This window comes from Pithys albifrons, chromosome 2 (assembly GCF_047495875.1).
Source record: "Pithys albifrons albifrons isolate INPA30051 chromosome 2, PitAlb_v1, whole genome shotgun sequence".
NCBI lineage: Eukaryota > Metazoa > Chordata > Aves > Passeriformes > Thamnophilidae > Pithys > Pithys albifrons.
In genome coordinates, this window is record NC_092459.1 from 50,998,874 (window position 1) to 51,015,439 (window position 16,566).

The window sequence follows — 16,566 nt, forward strand, 5'->3', positions numbered from 1 at the left end:
GTCTGTCTTTAAAGCCAAATGTGTGAGAAGGGAACCTGCCAAAGTTTATGTGCTATCCAGGTATGTGAGTGACTGCACAGTTGCCTTGAAAGCACCCAAAAAAGCTGCATTGTCTGTGTATATTAGTTTCTATTTACTATATATTCAGCTCATTTTACTTGGTCCCTGAATTCCTCTCCCAAATTGCACAGAACAGTGGTGTGAATGGGAGTACTGGGAAGTTAATTTTGCAAACAATTTGAAAACAAGTGAAGACATACTACTCAGAGCTCCATAAATTACAGACATGCTTAACTATAAGTATACTGTGAACTCAACTGGTATCAATGGGAGATTTGGTGATGGTCAAAGGACCAGAGAAACTTCCAAACTTTGCACCAAAAAGGCAAAATGTCAATGGATGGTAATAGAAGTTCCAGGCAGCTCAAACCCCTAAATATTCATTTCTATCATGTGAAAAGAATGTCTTCCACAATATAAGGCTTCAAACCTAACTATGATCTTCTTACCCTTCTTTTAGTCCTTAATGAAGAACAGATCTGACACCACCATACTTTCCTGTTGAACACAGCTTCACCTGAAGAGAGGTTGCGTGTAAGGACATTCATTCAACCTGTAACGCTTATTTCTATTGTGAGGCAAATAAGTATGAGACTTTCTGGTAACCTTGTGAAATAGTAGATCATTGCGTCACCTGAAGCTGAATATGTTCTGGTAATAAGCTTTGAAACATGATCATGTAGACATACTTCCAAACTCTAGGAGACATTTACAAGTAATTTTTATCAGGACTAATAATATTCCTTTCTAATTCTACACAGCACCGCAGTGGAGACTCTTAAAACTTTCCCTTTGCATGTGGATGATGCCATAGCAAAGTCCAAAGTGGAAAAGTCAAATGTGACAGAAGACTGTCAGGTTTCTCACAAATGCTGTTTGTTTATTTAAGTGGAAGGAATACTTTTCCGTCCTTCTTTCAAAGCCATGAGATTTGAAAAATTGCAAAGTCTATACAGGAAGATAATGGAAAAATGCAAGATCGGGCAAGCTGGGCCTTGTGATCCTGCCAAATTTGACAGGGAATGATAGTTTTGTATTCTTGCATGCTTTGATTCAAGATTTTTTCCCTGGCATAATTCACCTTTCCTACGGGGCAGCTTTTTCAGCAGCAACATATACAACATCCCAAATCTTCCTCATGTCTCCAGCATGAATATATGTAGCCATGTTGACAGTTTTGTATTTTGCTTCAGAATGACCAGTGTTTCACAGGACTGTAGCAGGAGCACTGTGTGTACTCTGCTGGCTGTCTATACCATAGTCATGAAGGCAGTGAAATGCTATGGCTTGTATATTACAATTTTTCCATTCTCAAGAAGGGCTCACAGCCTGTTAGGCACAGACTTTCATTTCTCCTTTAATGTGATGAGAAAAGGCAACCTGAAAACAACATTCAGAAAACATGAAGTTTCGTTCTGCCTTGTGGCCTGGACAACTGTTAAAGAAAACAAAACAAAACAAACCCACAATTTAAAAAAAAAAATTAGAAAAAACAGGCAGTGTCAAATGAAAGAAGGCAAACTGAGGAAATCAGCTGTCTCCTACTGCAGCTGGAGGAAGGGGAATGCAAAGTGTACAGTTGCAGTGTACTAACTCTTTTTCTCAAATAGGAGGCAGTATGGTCTGCTACAAACTGCTCTAGAGCAAGAACCAGGACGGTATATTTGTTTCCCAGCTTCAAAGCTCCCTGATGAGTATCTTTCTACAAAGATCTTGTCTTACTTCTAAGAGAGTTCTGGGTGAAAAGCAGTAGGAAAGAGTGGGTTCTGGGTGAAAAATAAGCAGTAATATCTAAGTTGTGTTTTAGAGTGTAACATTCATTATTTCAAGAAGAAACTGTAAAGAGGATCTTTATCTAGGAACCTCTCAATGACCATTACTGGACTTCTCCCCACTTATATAGCCTCCAAAGAGTAAAAAATGCATTCTACTGAGCCCAGAAATAGCTCTTGAGAATAACATGAGTTGAAACTCAAATGAGTCTGGAACAACCCAAAATGTGAAACTTCATGGAGAACTATTTGACCACAGACACTTCTAGAGAAGCTGTTAAGCAGTCCCGCTGAGCAGCTAATATCCCATGACATGAACAAATGCAAGACCAATTCCTGATGAATTTTGGACTCCATGTGTGAGGAGCTTAACACAAACAGAGAAATAAATTAATCTTTGTTCTACAAAGGAGACATTTTTCAAGGAACATTTAATCAGGGACTGGTCAGGAGCAAAGCCAAACTAGTTTTGGTCCAATTGCATAGATCAGTCTTGGAACATGCTTTTATTCTGTAAAATGTGTTAAAAAATTATCAGAAGCATTTCTTCTGTACTATGCTTTATTTTCTGAAGTTTCCTGGAAAGAGTTTCCTGGAATGTGAGATCATTTCTTCATTTCTCCCATGGGACAGACAGACACACACACACAAATAATAGCAAAAAAATATGTGATGTGTATCTCCTGTGGAAACAAACACGCTGCTCCTGGTGTGTACTTTCATGTGTGCACGTAAAGGAAATTGACTTCAGCAAACAAAGCTGTGTTCACAACAAAAAATAGAGAGAGCTTGAGAGGGCTTTCTCTCCTGAGTGGTGCCGAGGAGGGAACGGAGACAGCAGCCCCAGCACCCAGGATGTCCACACTGCTTACTTATTAATCCCTTTCAATGCATTTTTCTTTTACCCTGCAGTGAAACTCCTGATGCACACCAGAGAGCCAAGTTGCTTCATCTGTTTCAGGCGAGCCCAGATCTGGACGCAGTGCCACCCAGGTGCCCCAGTGACCGGGAGGGTGTGGGGCAGCTGCTCTCGGCCCTTGTATTTTTGTTACATCAGCAAGAGTGGACTTCCATGCTCTCTGTCTTTCCGCGGGCTAGTTTTTGCTCTGCCTTGAATCCTTTCCCTCCTCCTAGCTCTCTGCTCTCCGCCCGCAGAGCGCCCCACCTCCCGGGGCTGCCTCCCCTCCCTCTCCCCTCCTTTTCGCAGTCAGAGGGTTCAAAACTTGTTAAAAGCTCTCCCAGTGTTCCAACTTAGAAAAAACTTTTACGAGGTATCAGCACTTTTCTTTCATTAGTGGGGAAGGAAGGATGAAAAATACAAAACAGCAGTAGACTTTTAAAGTTTAAATAGACAGGTCTAAGTGCCTGAACGTGCTCTTCCATTTTACTTTAACCCTCCAAAGAAGTACCCTGATCCAGTTTCACTGCTGACCAGCGAGGGTAAGTTGAGAGTTTTTCTTTATCATCTTTTTGTGTATCACTTTTTTTTATTTTTTCTGAAAACACTTCTTTCCTCCCTCCCACCCTCCACCCCTCCGCAGTAAGAATTCTGTGCTATTTTGCTGATGGTTGAACTTGTTTAAAAATATACATCTCTTATCCGCGTAGCTTCTCTTAAAGTGCTAAATTCCAGCTTGGAGGAATTATTGACTTTCTTTTGTCCTATTTCTATACATTTCTAGAAGTGCTACAACTTTTACAACTTGTAACCTTGTTCAAGCGAAGGAGGAACTGTGGCGAAGTTCTGAGTGCCGGGCAATGTTGCAGACTTGGTGCTAGTTCTCGGGTGCGATCGCTCCCGTCCACTGCTCTCGGGATAACTTAACTTCTTTAAAGAAAAAACCGAGGTGCGCCTGTGTTGTACCGAAATTACTTCAGAAGTCAGTGACTGAGAGACTTTGCCCTGAGTCCGTCCCATTCCTTCCCCACACATTTTGCTTTCATATGGAAATCCTGATTGATGCCTGATAGCTTGACCAGAGCAAGATTCTTAATTAGGTGCTTTGTTAAATTCTGCAGCTACTGAAGTGGTGACTTTCACGTGGTCTTCCTGATAAATATTTTCCCCTTTTCTTTTAAAATAGATGTGATAAAATCCAGACGTGCGTTATGGATTTTTAACCTGGTTTGTATATAGTTACGCTGTTTTAGCAACCTCTGTGAGGGATTTTAGAGAAGGAATGTGGGATATCTTGATATGCCTTACCACGTTGGCAATGTCTGTGAAAGTCTTGGGCAGATATAAGTGAAAGCTGTCTAGGGAGGACTGTACAAAAATATTCACAATATGTGTCATAATCTCTATATGGCAAATATCCTGTATATTACCTTGAAGACTTTAATTACCAAAATGCAGAAGGATAAATGATTAAGCAGTATCTTGTGGAGAACGAAAAAGCTTTTTATGTTGTGAGACTTTGAGTGATTCCTTATAGCAATTGTTGCCTACTGCTATCCACTAGTTAAAAAGCAACACAAGGAAGCAGAAAAAAGCCTTCAGCTGAAAGGCAGGTGAAGCACAGAGTCTATCTTACCAAGTAACCTATGAACAAGGATACCATGTGCTTATATTTTGCCTTGAGATAACCAGCGAGCCTCATGAAGCAGTGTATTTCATCCAAGGCATTCCTTTTCATTTTTGTATGTGATATTTGTAAAGAAAACCCCTGGTAGTGGAGACGGAAGTGGACTATGGACACCTTTTGCCTGAAGTCCCTTGTATGTGCATGTGTATGTGTGCGTGCACAAGGAGCGGCTTAGAGGACTTGCGTGAAACTTTCATCCTGCCATTTTTAACATCTGGACAGCACACTATGCTCCAGAATTTAAGCCTCTAGTCTTTGGGATGTTTACTGAAGTGTTTCCTTCAGAAACTTCAAAGCCAAACACTGGCGCTGACCCATAATACCTAAGAAGCTTAGGAATGGGAGAAAAGCAAGCAGCATGCTGGGTTCAGGAGAGGGAAGACGGGGATGGACACAAGGGATTTGATTTGCAACATAAAGCTCAATGCTTATAGACACAGGAACGCAGACACATTCTATACTGTAAAGTTATCTCAGCTTTCATATGATGCAAGCACAAAAGATTAATTTTGTCTCTGCAATGAACCAAGGCCAAGGATTCCTGTGGGCATGGAGAAGGTTAGAGGACATTGAGCAATGCATCTATTTCATTAGATGCATTGCTCTCTTTCCCCTGATCTCTGGTATCTCCTCCCCATGTTACCCATTGAATTTGTTTTGCATGGAGGCACGTAGGCTGTTCTTTATGCCATGTATGTTTTAGACATCTAGATTTCCAAATCTGCAAGGGGCATCAAAGGGCCTGAGGCCCCCTTGGAAAATTCTGCTTTCCTTACCTTAATTCCAAAATGAGTCAAGAGAGGGATGAATCTGAACATTAACATAGAGCATATACCTGAATTTTACAACTAGAGGATGTCTGAGAAAGTGCTTACAGTTGCTTTTGCAGATATGCTTTATAATTACAGTAGGTGGGGAGGGTATAACATGAAAGAGGCCGAGGCTATAGAGTAGATCCACTAGTGATTGACCACCAGGAATACTGACAGACAAAGAAAATAATCAGTTCTGACATTAATTCTAGCTACGCATCCCTGAACGCATCCCAGTGGATGAAGTGAGCTGAAGCTCATCTGCAGTCCTACATGTGAACAACACCTTGCCAGAGAAATGTCTGGAAGACATTCTCTTATTTTTGCAAGATTACAGAAAACTATCTTTCCCTATTCCAACCTGTCCAAACCCCATGAGTTGTACATCTGAGTTGCTTTCTCTGCAATGCATATTACTTTTGGAAAATGCTCAAGCTGATTGATATTCAGGGTCCAGAACCTTTTCTTTTGTTGTCTATATGTGTGAGCACAAATAAAAAGGTAGAAAAGTTTGGAAAACAAAAACTCTGGCCTGTTTCGGAATTGCTTCATCTGCATGATCCCATTTTAGAACCCATTCTAACCCTTACTGCTCTACCGTCCACTGACATGTGACCTTTTAACACTGTAGTCAGACCTGGGCACATTACCACAGCACTGAGTTTGTATTATTCTTCTTGGAAAATATGAATCAGATGACATGATGAATACCATCCATAAAAAATAGTTCTAGAATTTCTTAATGGTGGCTTACAAATCAAATGTTTTATATATGTGGTCATCCAAAACCCATGCAGATGAATGCTGCCAGATATTCTGCTGCTTTATGGATTTTTTGCCTATCTTTACCCACACACGGTAGGACCTGGAAGAAATACATCTTTTAAAGACTGCTATATGTTAATGCTAGGCCAGCGTTAGTCTGCCTCAAAAGAAGGTAATGATCCTGTAAAGTATTAATCAGTAGAAACTCATGAAACACAGGTACTCATCATCAGACATATCCTTAACTTCCTGCAGTACTGATATTGTATAACTTGAACAGCTCAGCCTGTGTCTTTCAGTGGACTCATTTAAGGTGTTTGGAAGTGTTGAAAGAAGTTAAAAGTCCAGAGTGTTGATGAACTATTTTTAGAGATTCTGCCAACCATTACAAACTACTTACAAAGCTAGAGTACTTAAAATACCTGTTTGATACAAACCCTCTTTTTATACCTGGTAAACAGATTTGTAATCAGTGAATAAAACTGGTCTTTCAGTATCCTGAAAGTAAACAAGTTAGATACGATGAATGAATTTTCTCTAAAACAAAGCATAGTACTGTGTTTCATAAAGCAGTAGAATCCACTTAAGAAGAGGAATAATATATTTGTGCCACCACAAGGTTATCTGATTAACAGTACAATGTTTTGAATTGATGTGGAGTTTTTTATCACTGGCAAAGGCCAGCATGTAACTGATCTCTTTTTTTTAAAAAAAGTTGCTTTTCAAAACTATGTATGAGTAATTCAAGCATGGAATGTTTCCTCCTGGAGTTTGTATTGCCAGAGGACACAAATGAAACTTAGCAATTTTTCATGCTGGAGCAAATTAAAAAATAGGTAGTAAATTCCCCAAACATTGCAGGTGTGGGATTAAGTAGGTCAAAACTGAAGTAAATCACATTGCATTAATGAACCAGAAAGGAGTGTAATTAGAAAACAAACAACACATAACTGCCTAGAAATAACACATCCTCTGTTTTCTTAATCAGGCTTTCAATCTGAAATAACATTTAGACAGTAATAACATTGAGTCTGAGGAAAGTCTGTTAACCCAATAGTTTAAAATCATTGGAAAGCTGACTAATTAAATCAAGAAGCTGTTAGTTGAAAAATGCTCCTTCTGTCCACTTCAATTCTAGGACATGGAGCAAATAGCCTTTAAAACAAACTTCACATGTTTTGTAGTTACAGGCTGTTCTCTGTTTTAACAACTCCAGACTGAGGAGGAATGTGGTCACATTTTCTTCTAGCCTTTCCAGAGCCCTCTGCACTCCTCTGCCTGACTCCTTGTCTGTCACCCCAACTCAAAAAGACAAACTCACTTTTCCTGGGCAGGATGGAAGCTGAGGATGGTTGAGGGGCTGTCAGAAGTAAACAAGTTGTGTGTACTTCTCCCAGCAGAGGCTTCCCGATTTAAACGTCTGAAGCCAGGCCTGAGCCTTTGATGGGCCTTCATTCATGAGAAGAGCTAATTATATGGGGAAGGGTCAGCAGGCTGCAGTGGGTGAACTTCAGAGCCAGCTGACTAGGCAAATGAAGGAAATGGCCCTGGGATATTTTTCAGGGATTCAAAGATAATTGGTAACTCGGAGCTATGAGAACGAATACTTTAAACACTTGTGTCCCATTACTCTCTCAGAGTCTTTCTGATGGCAGGAATGGTGTGTTTTTATTTGGCATCTATTCTTATGTTTGAGTTTGCCAGATTTATAATCTGGTGTTTCCAGTGACTCACTGCTTCTTGAAAGCAAGTCTCCTTGGTGCTAGAATTTCCTATTTTAAGAATTATCCAAAAAGTGCTTTTTCTATAAATGACTGTCACCAGGGAGTATATCCATGATGCAGTGAGGAGGAAATCATTTGAACATTATCAAAACTGTTAATACCAGGAAGGGATTACTCAGCAGACACGGAACAAATATCTATGCCCGGCAGCATTCACTTTAAAGGGGAAACTTTTTAAATTTTTTCCTCTTATGTTCCTGATTTCACAAGCTTTTTCATATATGAAAAGTTACAATATAAGTTTTTATGCACATAAGGTTGCCATTCTCGAGTTGATAAAAATCTATGGTGAAATTTGTTTTTCCTAGGAATTTAAACATCCAGCAAACCATTTAATTTCTTTTATGTCATCCTGTATATTTCCAGATATCCCAAGAACCTGCCTTTCTGTCCCAGAAATGTGCACTTTAAAACTCAAGTCAGGAGAGACAGTTTAAACTTGCATTGTTCAACACTTGGAATGCAAACTGCAAGCCAGGAGTTGCCTTGAAAACAGAAAAAGCTCATTTACCCTTTTTCCCCCTTGCTAAAACTTTATTCTTTTCAAAACAAAGTAGGAATTTAAATACAAAAAGATGCAAACACAAAGCTGAAACTACAATGAATTAGGCAAATCACAGATAAACAGGAAAACAGTTCCTCTAATATGGTAACATGATCTTAGTTATGTTTCATGTATTTACTAATTTGGATTCCTTCATAAAACTATAGGTAAAGAATGCTAACTTTGATCTTTGTGCTGCAAATATTGATGTACAAGCTTTATTTAGAAAGCAATTTTTTCTGAAGCTGAACAGCATATAAACTTGTCATTGTTCGGAATTATACTCTTAAATGTATTGCACACTATGTAGTAAGAGGCAAGAGCTCAGTTTAATGTTGGTGTAAGGAACAACAGCATGCATTTTGCAGTGATAGAATTTTAGGTATCTGCCCCTAACATTAACTTAATGACATCTTTTGTATTTAGGTTATACTGTGGTTTGCTTTTTTAGTATCTGAAAGAGTGAACATAAAAATTACAGTCAATGATCAATACACACTAAAACTGAGAAATCTTTCTTATGTTCTTAGCATATTTAGGCAGTGCCACTTCTTAGTTCCACACCCTGCTTCAGCAGTGTGTCACAGCTCTTTTCCACCTGAGGCAGGTGTAGATCATTGAAGTGAGGCTGCCACCCAGGAAGCTGATCCAGCTACAATGGTCACTGAGAGTTGTCATGGGCTTCTTGAAAATTGGAATGAAATTAGAAACTTCTTTTCTCATTGTTCTCTGAGACATTTTATGCTGCTTTCTCTTTTCTGTTTCCCTGACTTCCCACTCCACTTGCAGTCTAACTAAAACTCTGGTTTCCCTTCAGATTGTGTAAAACATGAAATACAACAAAGCTGACTCCACTGCTCTATTAGCATTGACCTGTGATTTAGTATATCAAAGGTAGTAAAGCTCTGTCTTAACTGTCACTATTTTTTTTTAATTTGTGTCCTTGTTTAGCCAGCATCCTGTGAAGATGGGTGATTGGAGTGCCTTAGGAAAACTTCTTGACAAGGTTCAAGCCTATTCTACTGCAGGAGGGAAAGTGTGGCTCTCTGTCCTCTTCATTTTCCGAATCTTGCTGTTAGGGACAGCAGTCGAATCTGCTTGGGGAGATGAACAGTCTGCTTTCCGGTGTAACACTCAACAGCCTGGTTGCGAGAATGTCTGCTATGACAAGTCCTTCCCCATCTCCCATGTACGCTTTTGGGTGCTGCAGATCATATTTGTGTCTGTACCTACCCTTTTGTACCTGGCACACGTGTTCTATGTAATGAGGAAAGAAGAGAAGCTGAACAAAAGAGAAGAAGAGCTCAAGGTGGTCGCAAATGATGGCGTGAATGTGGATATGCACCTCAAACAAATAGAAATTAAGAAATTCAAGTATGGGATCGAAGAGCATGGCAAAGTAAAGATGCGTGGTGGACTGCTCCGTACTTACATCATCAGCATCCTGTTTAAATCTGTCTTTGAGGTGGCTTTCTTGCTGATACAGTGGTACATATATGGGTTTAGTTTGAATGCCATCTACACCTGTGAACGAGATCCGTGCCCACACAGAGTGGACTGCTTTCTCTCCCGTCCAACTGAAAAAACCATCTTCATCCTCTTCATGCTGGTGGTGTCCTTGGTGTCTCTTGCATTGAACATCATTGAGCTTTTCTACGTGTTCTTCAAGGGTGTAAAGGATCGTGTGAAAGGGAAAACCGATCCCTACTCCCACAGCGGTGCCATAAGCCCTTCCAAGGACTGTGGCTCCCCCAAATATGCTTATTACAACGGCTGCTCCTCACCGACCGCCCCTTTGTCTCCCATGTCTCCCCCAGGGTACAAGCTTGTTACCGGAGACAGGAACAATTCCTCCTGTCGTAACTACAATAAGCAAGCCAGCGAGCAAAACTGGGCCAACTACAGTGCAGAGCAGAACAGAATGGGGCAGGCTGGCAGCACCATCTCCAACTCGCATGCCCAGCCCTTCGACTTCTCCGATGACCACCAGAACACTAAAAAACTGGCATCGGGACATGAGCTGCAGCCCCTTACCATTGTGGATCAGAGGCCTCCCAGCAGAGCCAGCAGCCGCGCCAGCAGCAGACCTCGACCTGATGACCTGGAGATCTAGGCTTCTTGCTGCAGTACTTGCTCAACTATGAAACGACGTGCATTGGAAGATGCCGTCAGTGCTGATCTTGTTCCAACAGAGGTGGTACTTAGTCTCAAGCAGGAGATTTTAACAATCATAAAAAAAAGCAACACGAAAACAAACTTTTAAAATAATTGCTGTTTTTTGGGGGGAATGTGGGGTTGGTGTGGGGTGGTACACTACACATTGGTATTTAATGTAGCTGGTTTAAAGAACATAAATACTAAAAAAAGGAAAAAGATAGGTAGTACTAAGGTAAGGGGCTGTTTTTCTAGAAAGGCTGTAAATATCTGAGTGTATGTGTATGTGTGTGCTATCATGTTTGTTTCTAAAGAATCTTCTGTAATACTAAAACCCAATAATAACTGAACTCATATTTGTCAGGGTGAAGTGCTACCTGAAAATGAAAATATTTTTTCTATTCAACATGCAAAAAAGTCCAGGATAGCCTCTGACCATTTCCCTGTCAAGAACATTCCATTCTTAGAAAGTGCACTTTGAAGGTAAACTTTCCTACGGGGTCCTCCAGGTTGTTGGAAGGCTCCTGTGAAGACAATCTACAGTCTTTGAGGTGTTCAATTCAAATTTCAGACATGGCCCACCAACAAATGCTTTGATCACCTGCTTTTCCAGCCTTTCATGCAGGTATATTTTGTGATGTGCGTAAATGAGATAGCTCCACACTTGAGGAACCAGCAATGACACAATCTTGCCTGCAGCAATACTTGCGTCATGCTGCTCATGTACAGTCTATTTAGCATCCTGTAAAACACAGTTTGCTGCCATTTGCTGATTTAAGAATCAAGATGAGTAAGCAAGTGCCTTCAGTGAATTTTATCACACCTTTATATATATTAAGGGGGTACGTGTATGTGTGGATGTGGAGGTAAAGGTATGCACAAAACACCCTCAGAAGCATAGGCTGAGAAATAAACGCACATAAGTTACTTGCAGTTGACACTTTCTCATGGTTATTGTGAAGATGTGGGCCTCTATGGTGTTTACATTCTCTGGTTCCTTCAATGCAAGTGAAAAAACATGTCATTATATTTTTTTAATTCTATAGAATATTTTCCATGTCTCCTAAGTGGATGCTCTTTTAAAAGTAAAAAAATCAAAAGGGTCTAATTCTAGATGTCTTCCTCTGGAAAATCTCTCTTAAGTCTTTGGGAGTTTTGCCTGAACAAAGTCTACAGGATCAAGCCCAAGATGTAGCGAACCATGTTCTTGCTGGCATGAATGATTTTCTTTTGTAGAAGTTAGGGATGAAAAAGACCCATTAGGTCATCTAGACAATCTCCCTGGTAGGTAATAATGATGCTTGAATGATAGAAGATGTAGTACTGTAAGTAAGCTTTAGTCTTTTATGTGAGAAACTTAGAAGAAGTGCTTTGAGCTGGATTAATAATAAAATATGCCTACATGGCTTTTGCAGTAACTGGTATTTTTCTTGTTCTAAATATTCACATTTACTGAAGCATAATGTCCACTCTGAGTTTGACAGTTAGGTCTTTCTAGATGGCTCTAGCAACTTTAGTGTTTACACTTAAATTTTGTTTGAAATGCAAGTGAAGTTGGAAGAATTTTTAAAGAATACAATTCTAGATAATTTATTTGAAATCTATGCTAAAGAAATCTACCAGTTTCTTCAAATGCATAGCCTCTTAGCTGAACACAGATTGACGAAGGAAATACATAGCTTGGTTTCATTTTGCAGCAACACAGATAAATTGTTTCATTTAATACATTATATTAATTTGTTTGACATTCCATGTTAAACTACTGTTGTGTTCAACTTCATTGCATGTATGCAACCATAGTTTGTCAGATCATGTTGTCTGGAGAACATTAGTCAATAAAGTTTTAATTTAGTATAAATACATTTTCTAATTGTCTTTTGCTGTTGCATATGTCCATATATCTTTTGTTTCAGTACTGTGATCCAAATTTATTTCTCCCCTGTTCATTTTTCTCCAGTCATGTCTGCATTTCAGTAGCATCCTTGATCTAATCCATCTGGATGTACTTTGAACTGAAATTTTAGGACCAGAAGCAGATACCATCAAAACACTGGAAAAACAAACATCATTTGTGCCACTCAAAACAAAATCATGGTTGTCATGAACTACTATAATTCAAATCTTACCATGAGTTTCAGAAAACATATTTATTTGCAAACTATTATTAAAAAGATAGTAGTCAAATACTGTCACATAATTTTTCAAGCATCTTTTATATATGGCTTAGATTCAACATTATGAAATCATTGCATCTAGTTTACATTTCCCCGTGTAATCAGATTCCTTGAGTGACAGTTAGTTTCAATTTCTGGAATTAAAGCCTCATTCCTTCAGAATCAGTGGGAGAAAGTGATTTTTATAAGGGTTTCGCTTATTGTCTCCTGCTTCACCCTTTAGGTCCCTATCACTGATAAAGCAAACAGTGCTTGCCTTTCGAGCATTGGATTCTGAAGGCAGGATGGTTCAGATCTTTTTTTTTTTTTAATTTGAAAATTCAAAATATAATGGTCATATGATTATTGCAGATTTCTAATTTCAAATTTGCTTGTTATTTTAAATCCAAATTCTTCCCTTTCCTATTAGTAATGAAGGGGACCAGCACAAGGAATGACTCCTTGAAGTTTTCCTTAAATAATAGCAATGAGTCACATTTAAGCTGGCTTGTCCTAGTTCATCTGTAGAAACGGAAGGGCATTCCAAGCATTTTGTGAGGATAATGCCCTTGGAAAGGTGGATACTGAAGCATTCAGAGAAGGTCTCACCCTGAGAGAAAATGTAGTGTTTCCTAGACAGGCTGATTGTCAGGTATGTCCCATGGGGCATCTTAGACAACTGAAATAATTTTATGCTTCAGTGCCAAAACTCTTTGAGTGTTTTTTTGGTGGTAATGGATGTGTGTGCCTGCGTAAAGACATTCCATAGGCCATTTCTCCCATCTAGATTTATTTGTGTGGAGTGCATTTATTACACACTTCAAAGTCATCATGGTGACATAATTTTGTGTGCTATCCATCCAGTTCTTTATGCACTTTCTCCAAATGCATCTCTGCAGCAGCAGTTGCACTGTCTGCGGATGACAAAAAACAGTGTTAGTGCACATTTCTCAGCCTCTGTATAAGGGTATGTTAGATATTGAATTCAAACTGGAAAAGAGGCAAAAATACCAATTTCTGAAGGTAATGTTAAAAAAGCACAAACCCCAAATTAAAATCCTGTTAAGTATTTTAAAATTGTGTTTATGTTTTATTTAGCAGTATTTGGTGAAAAGCTGAATCATCCTAAGGCCTCCACCCTGTACCAGTAATTTGAAATGTTTTTAAAGAATAAAGTTAGAAGGATAAGTTGCAGACAGCCTAAAACCTATATGCATATCATGTAATTTCAAGATGTTTTAAATACAGTGAGTACACACTAAAGGATACCTCCTACTTTAGAAATTAAATTTCCATCTTTAAAGTGGAAACTACAGTAATAGAGAACTGGAAGAAATTATGTGTCTACCTGTCTCACCCACTAAAATCCAATGCTTTTAAACAATGTGCTTGTCTCATGTCCCACATGTGTCTGCAGTGCTGCTGTGCTACCCAGAATCACTGCCTCAACTGCACAATATCACCATGCTGACTTTTCCCTCAGACTTTGCAGCTTGGTGTTGATTAAAAGAGACAGAGAGAAAAAAAGTCTGATTAATCGTTTAAGGGATAGAGTTTTTCAAGTCAGGTGTGGAGGTTGATCCAGATCTGAAATTACTTTGACTGGTTGACAGTCTGAATGCAGAGTTCTGGGTATGACAGATGAAAACCTTCTCCAGTTTTGGTGATGGCTGTTTCTACCCCACTGAGTCAGAACTGGTTTTAATTCTTCTTGTAATTCCTCCATGATTACCACTGCTCTCATTTCAAGAATTTAAGCAAAATATGGCAGAAAATAAGATTTACCTTCCTCCTGTGGAACTTTTTCTTTGCATTTACTCCTAATCCAAACCTGGCAGGACTGAGCCTTCTACTGAGCTCACGAACCGTCCTTGATATACATTTTTTTTAATGCAATGTATTATTCAAATGGCCAGCTTTACCATAGTCTCCTTGAAGACATATTCCTTTTCTTCTCATGCTATTCACTTGAGCCATTTGCAGTTAGATCTGCCAGAGGACTCAGACAACAGAGGTGGGGCGCATGGCCCTTGAGGATTTTTCCTGCAAAAAAAGCAATCCTTTGATGATACAGAGCTACCTACTCCTTACATTACTTTCATTTCTACTGTTGACATAGACAATAAGGTCAGAAGCATAACTCATGTTTGAGAAATCACTACCTAGAGGTATTATCTGGCTCAGTTCCATGAAACTGTTTGAGGGTCCTCCATTTTATTCTAGCTTTTTCTAACAATGGCTCCACAAACATGGGGCCTAAAAATCAGCACTGCAAAGAGATGCCTGCCTTTCCCTGACTCAAATCATGTGCTTTTGATTGAGCCTGAGGACATATTCACACCCAGACTCTGTCAGTCCTGGAAAGTGTGTCAGATGTAAATTACATGATGCTAGCACATCACTACACTACATTGAAACAGGAAGATCTTACTGGTTCCTGTTCTTATTTAAAAGGCATTTTGACAGAGACGAAAAAACCAAAACAAAACAACAACAAAGAAAAAACAACAAAAAAAAAAGATGAATCTTTGTTGTAAATACTTCCTAACTGGCAACACCACCGGGAGACCCAAAGAAGCAATACAGACACTGTGCATATATACATGTTAAGCATTATCAATGGGTACTATGACTATAGACATTTTAAATAGATGCAGTTGCTCAGTAATCTGGTAAAACCAACTGCCTCCAATATAGCTGCCCTCACTCTTTTCTCATGGTAGCCAAAATGCTGCATTTGCTTACTGGTTTGCTGGCATTTGCAAAGCAAAGGCACCTTGGACATAGACAGGCATGTTTTTATAGTGATCGTTTTCGGTTAGCAACTTTTAAGTGCTGAAGAAACTTAGTGCTGGGAGCTAGAAGCAGAGTCTAGGACAGGCTGTATTGGGTTAGTAACACACTGTCAAGGGAGTCAGCCAACCAAAAGAAATAGCTTTCTGGTGATTGTGGACTCTCCCATCACTTAAAAAGACATGGTTCCTGCTGCTATGATGAGGAAGTTTGCATAACAAAATAAGAAATGTGAGCTTAGACCAGTATAAAAGGGAAAATTTTCAGACATTTAAATTGCTCCTTGAAACAAGCCTAGACTACAACTGCATACTTCCCATTAGAACTGACATAAAATGCGCATGCAAGTTCCAGGATTTCAGTCATTTAAATCAGTGTAAAAATTACTCTTAACTTCAAACATAAACAGATTGTATCCAGAAAGATATATTATGACATCTAATTTTCATTGATATAATTGCAAAGGAAAAGCTGATGAGTATAAGCTACTAAACCCTGGATGGTGGCTACTTAAATACATGTAATCATCCTATTTCCTCACACTTTCTTTTTACAGTAACTCAGTGTACCAGAAAATTTATGAAAAGTAGTTTAAAGGTTTTCTTTCTTTTCCAAAGAGACATGAACTTATAAATGTAATGAAATACATGTACATGATGCCCATGTCAAATTTACACAGGACTACATAAAGGAGTGTGGGTACTGTATAACATATATCCAACTCTGCTGGCTTAGGCGGCTGAGGAAGGAAATCTTCACTTTGCCTCTCCTCATCCTTGTTAGAAAGTTTTCCATATCCCACACAACTGAGCAGTTGTTCTGTGAGCTTTGCTAGGAACTTTGTATCCTGCTCCTCCTCCCTCTTTTTCCTTCTATAGTATAGGTTCTGTAGGGAAAATGCAATCAGAGTTGATAGCAAAACATTGAAATCATGGAATATTCAGTAGTTCTACACGTCTGCAACTAATTGAATAGAAGAACAGTATCGATAATAGTTTAAGGCATAAGAAAAGCCTCTGGATACTTAGCATCTTAAAACTACTGGTTCTTGATGAAACAGGTTTTTTTAAGTTTCAGCTTCTGCTGAGTCACAGAGTTTGTTGCCTTTGAAGGCTGAAGTAGCTTGGCTCAAAATTAAAGTTGT

The 16,566-nt window shown here is 39.1% G+C and overlaps 1 protein-coding gene across 1 annotated transcript; it reads left to right on the top strand.

Annotated features, from left to right (window-relative positions):
• The first annotated feature begins 2,827 nt into the window (after positions 1–2,827).
• On the top strand, positions 2,828–12,338 carry GJA1 (gap junction protein alpha 1). Its single transcript, XM_071548988.1, has 2 exons — positions 2,828–3,272; positions 9,274–12,338. Exon 2 carries the CDS (start codon positions 9,290–9,292, stop codon positions 10,433–10,435), a length of 1,146 nt encoding a protein of 381 aa, XP_071405089.1. The 5' UTR covers positions 2,828–3,272; positions 9,274–9,289; the 3' UTR covers positions 10,436–12,338.
• Positions 12,339–16,566: the final 4,228 nt, after the last annotated feature.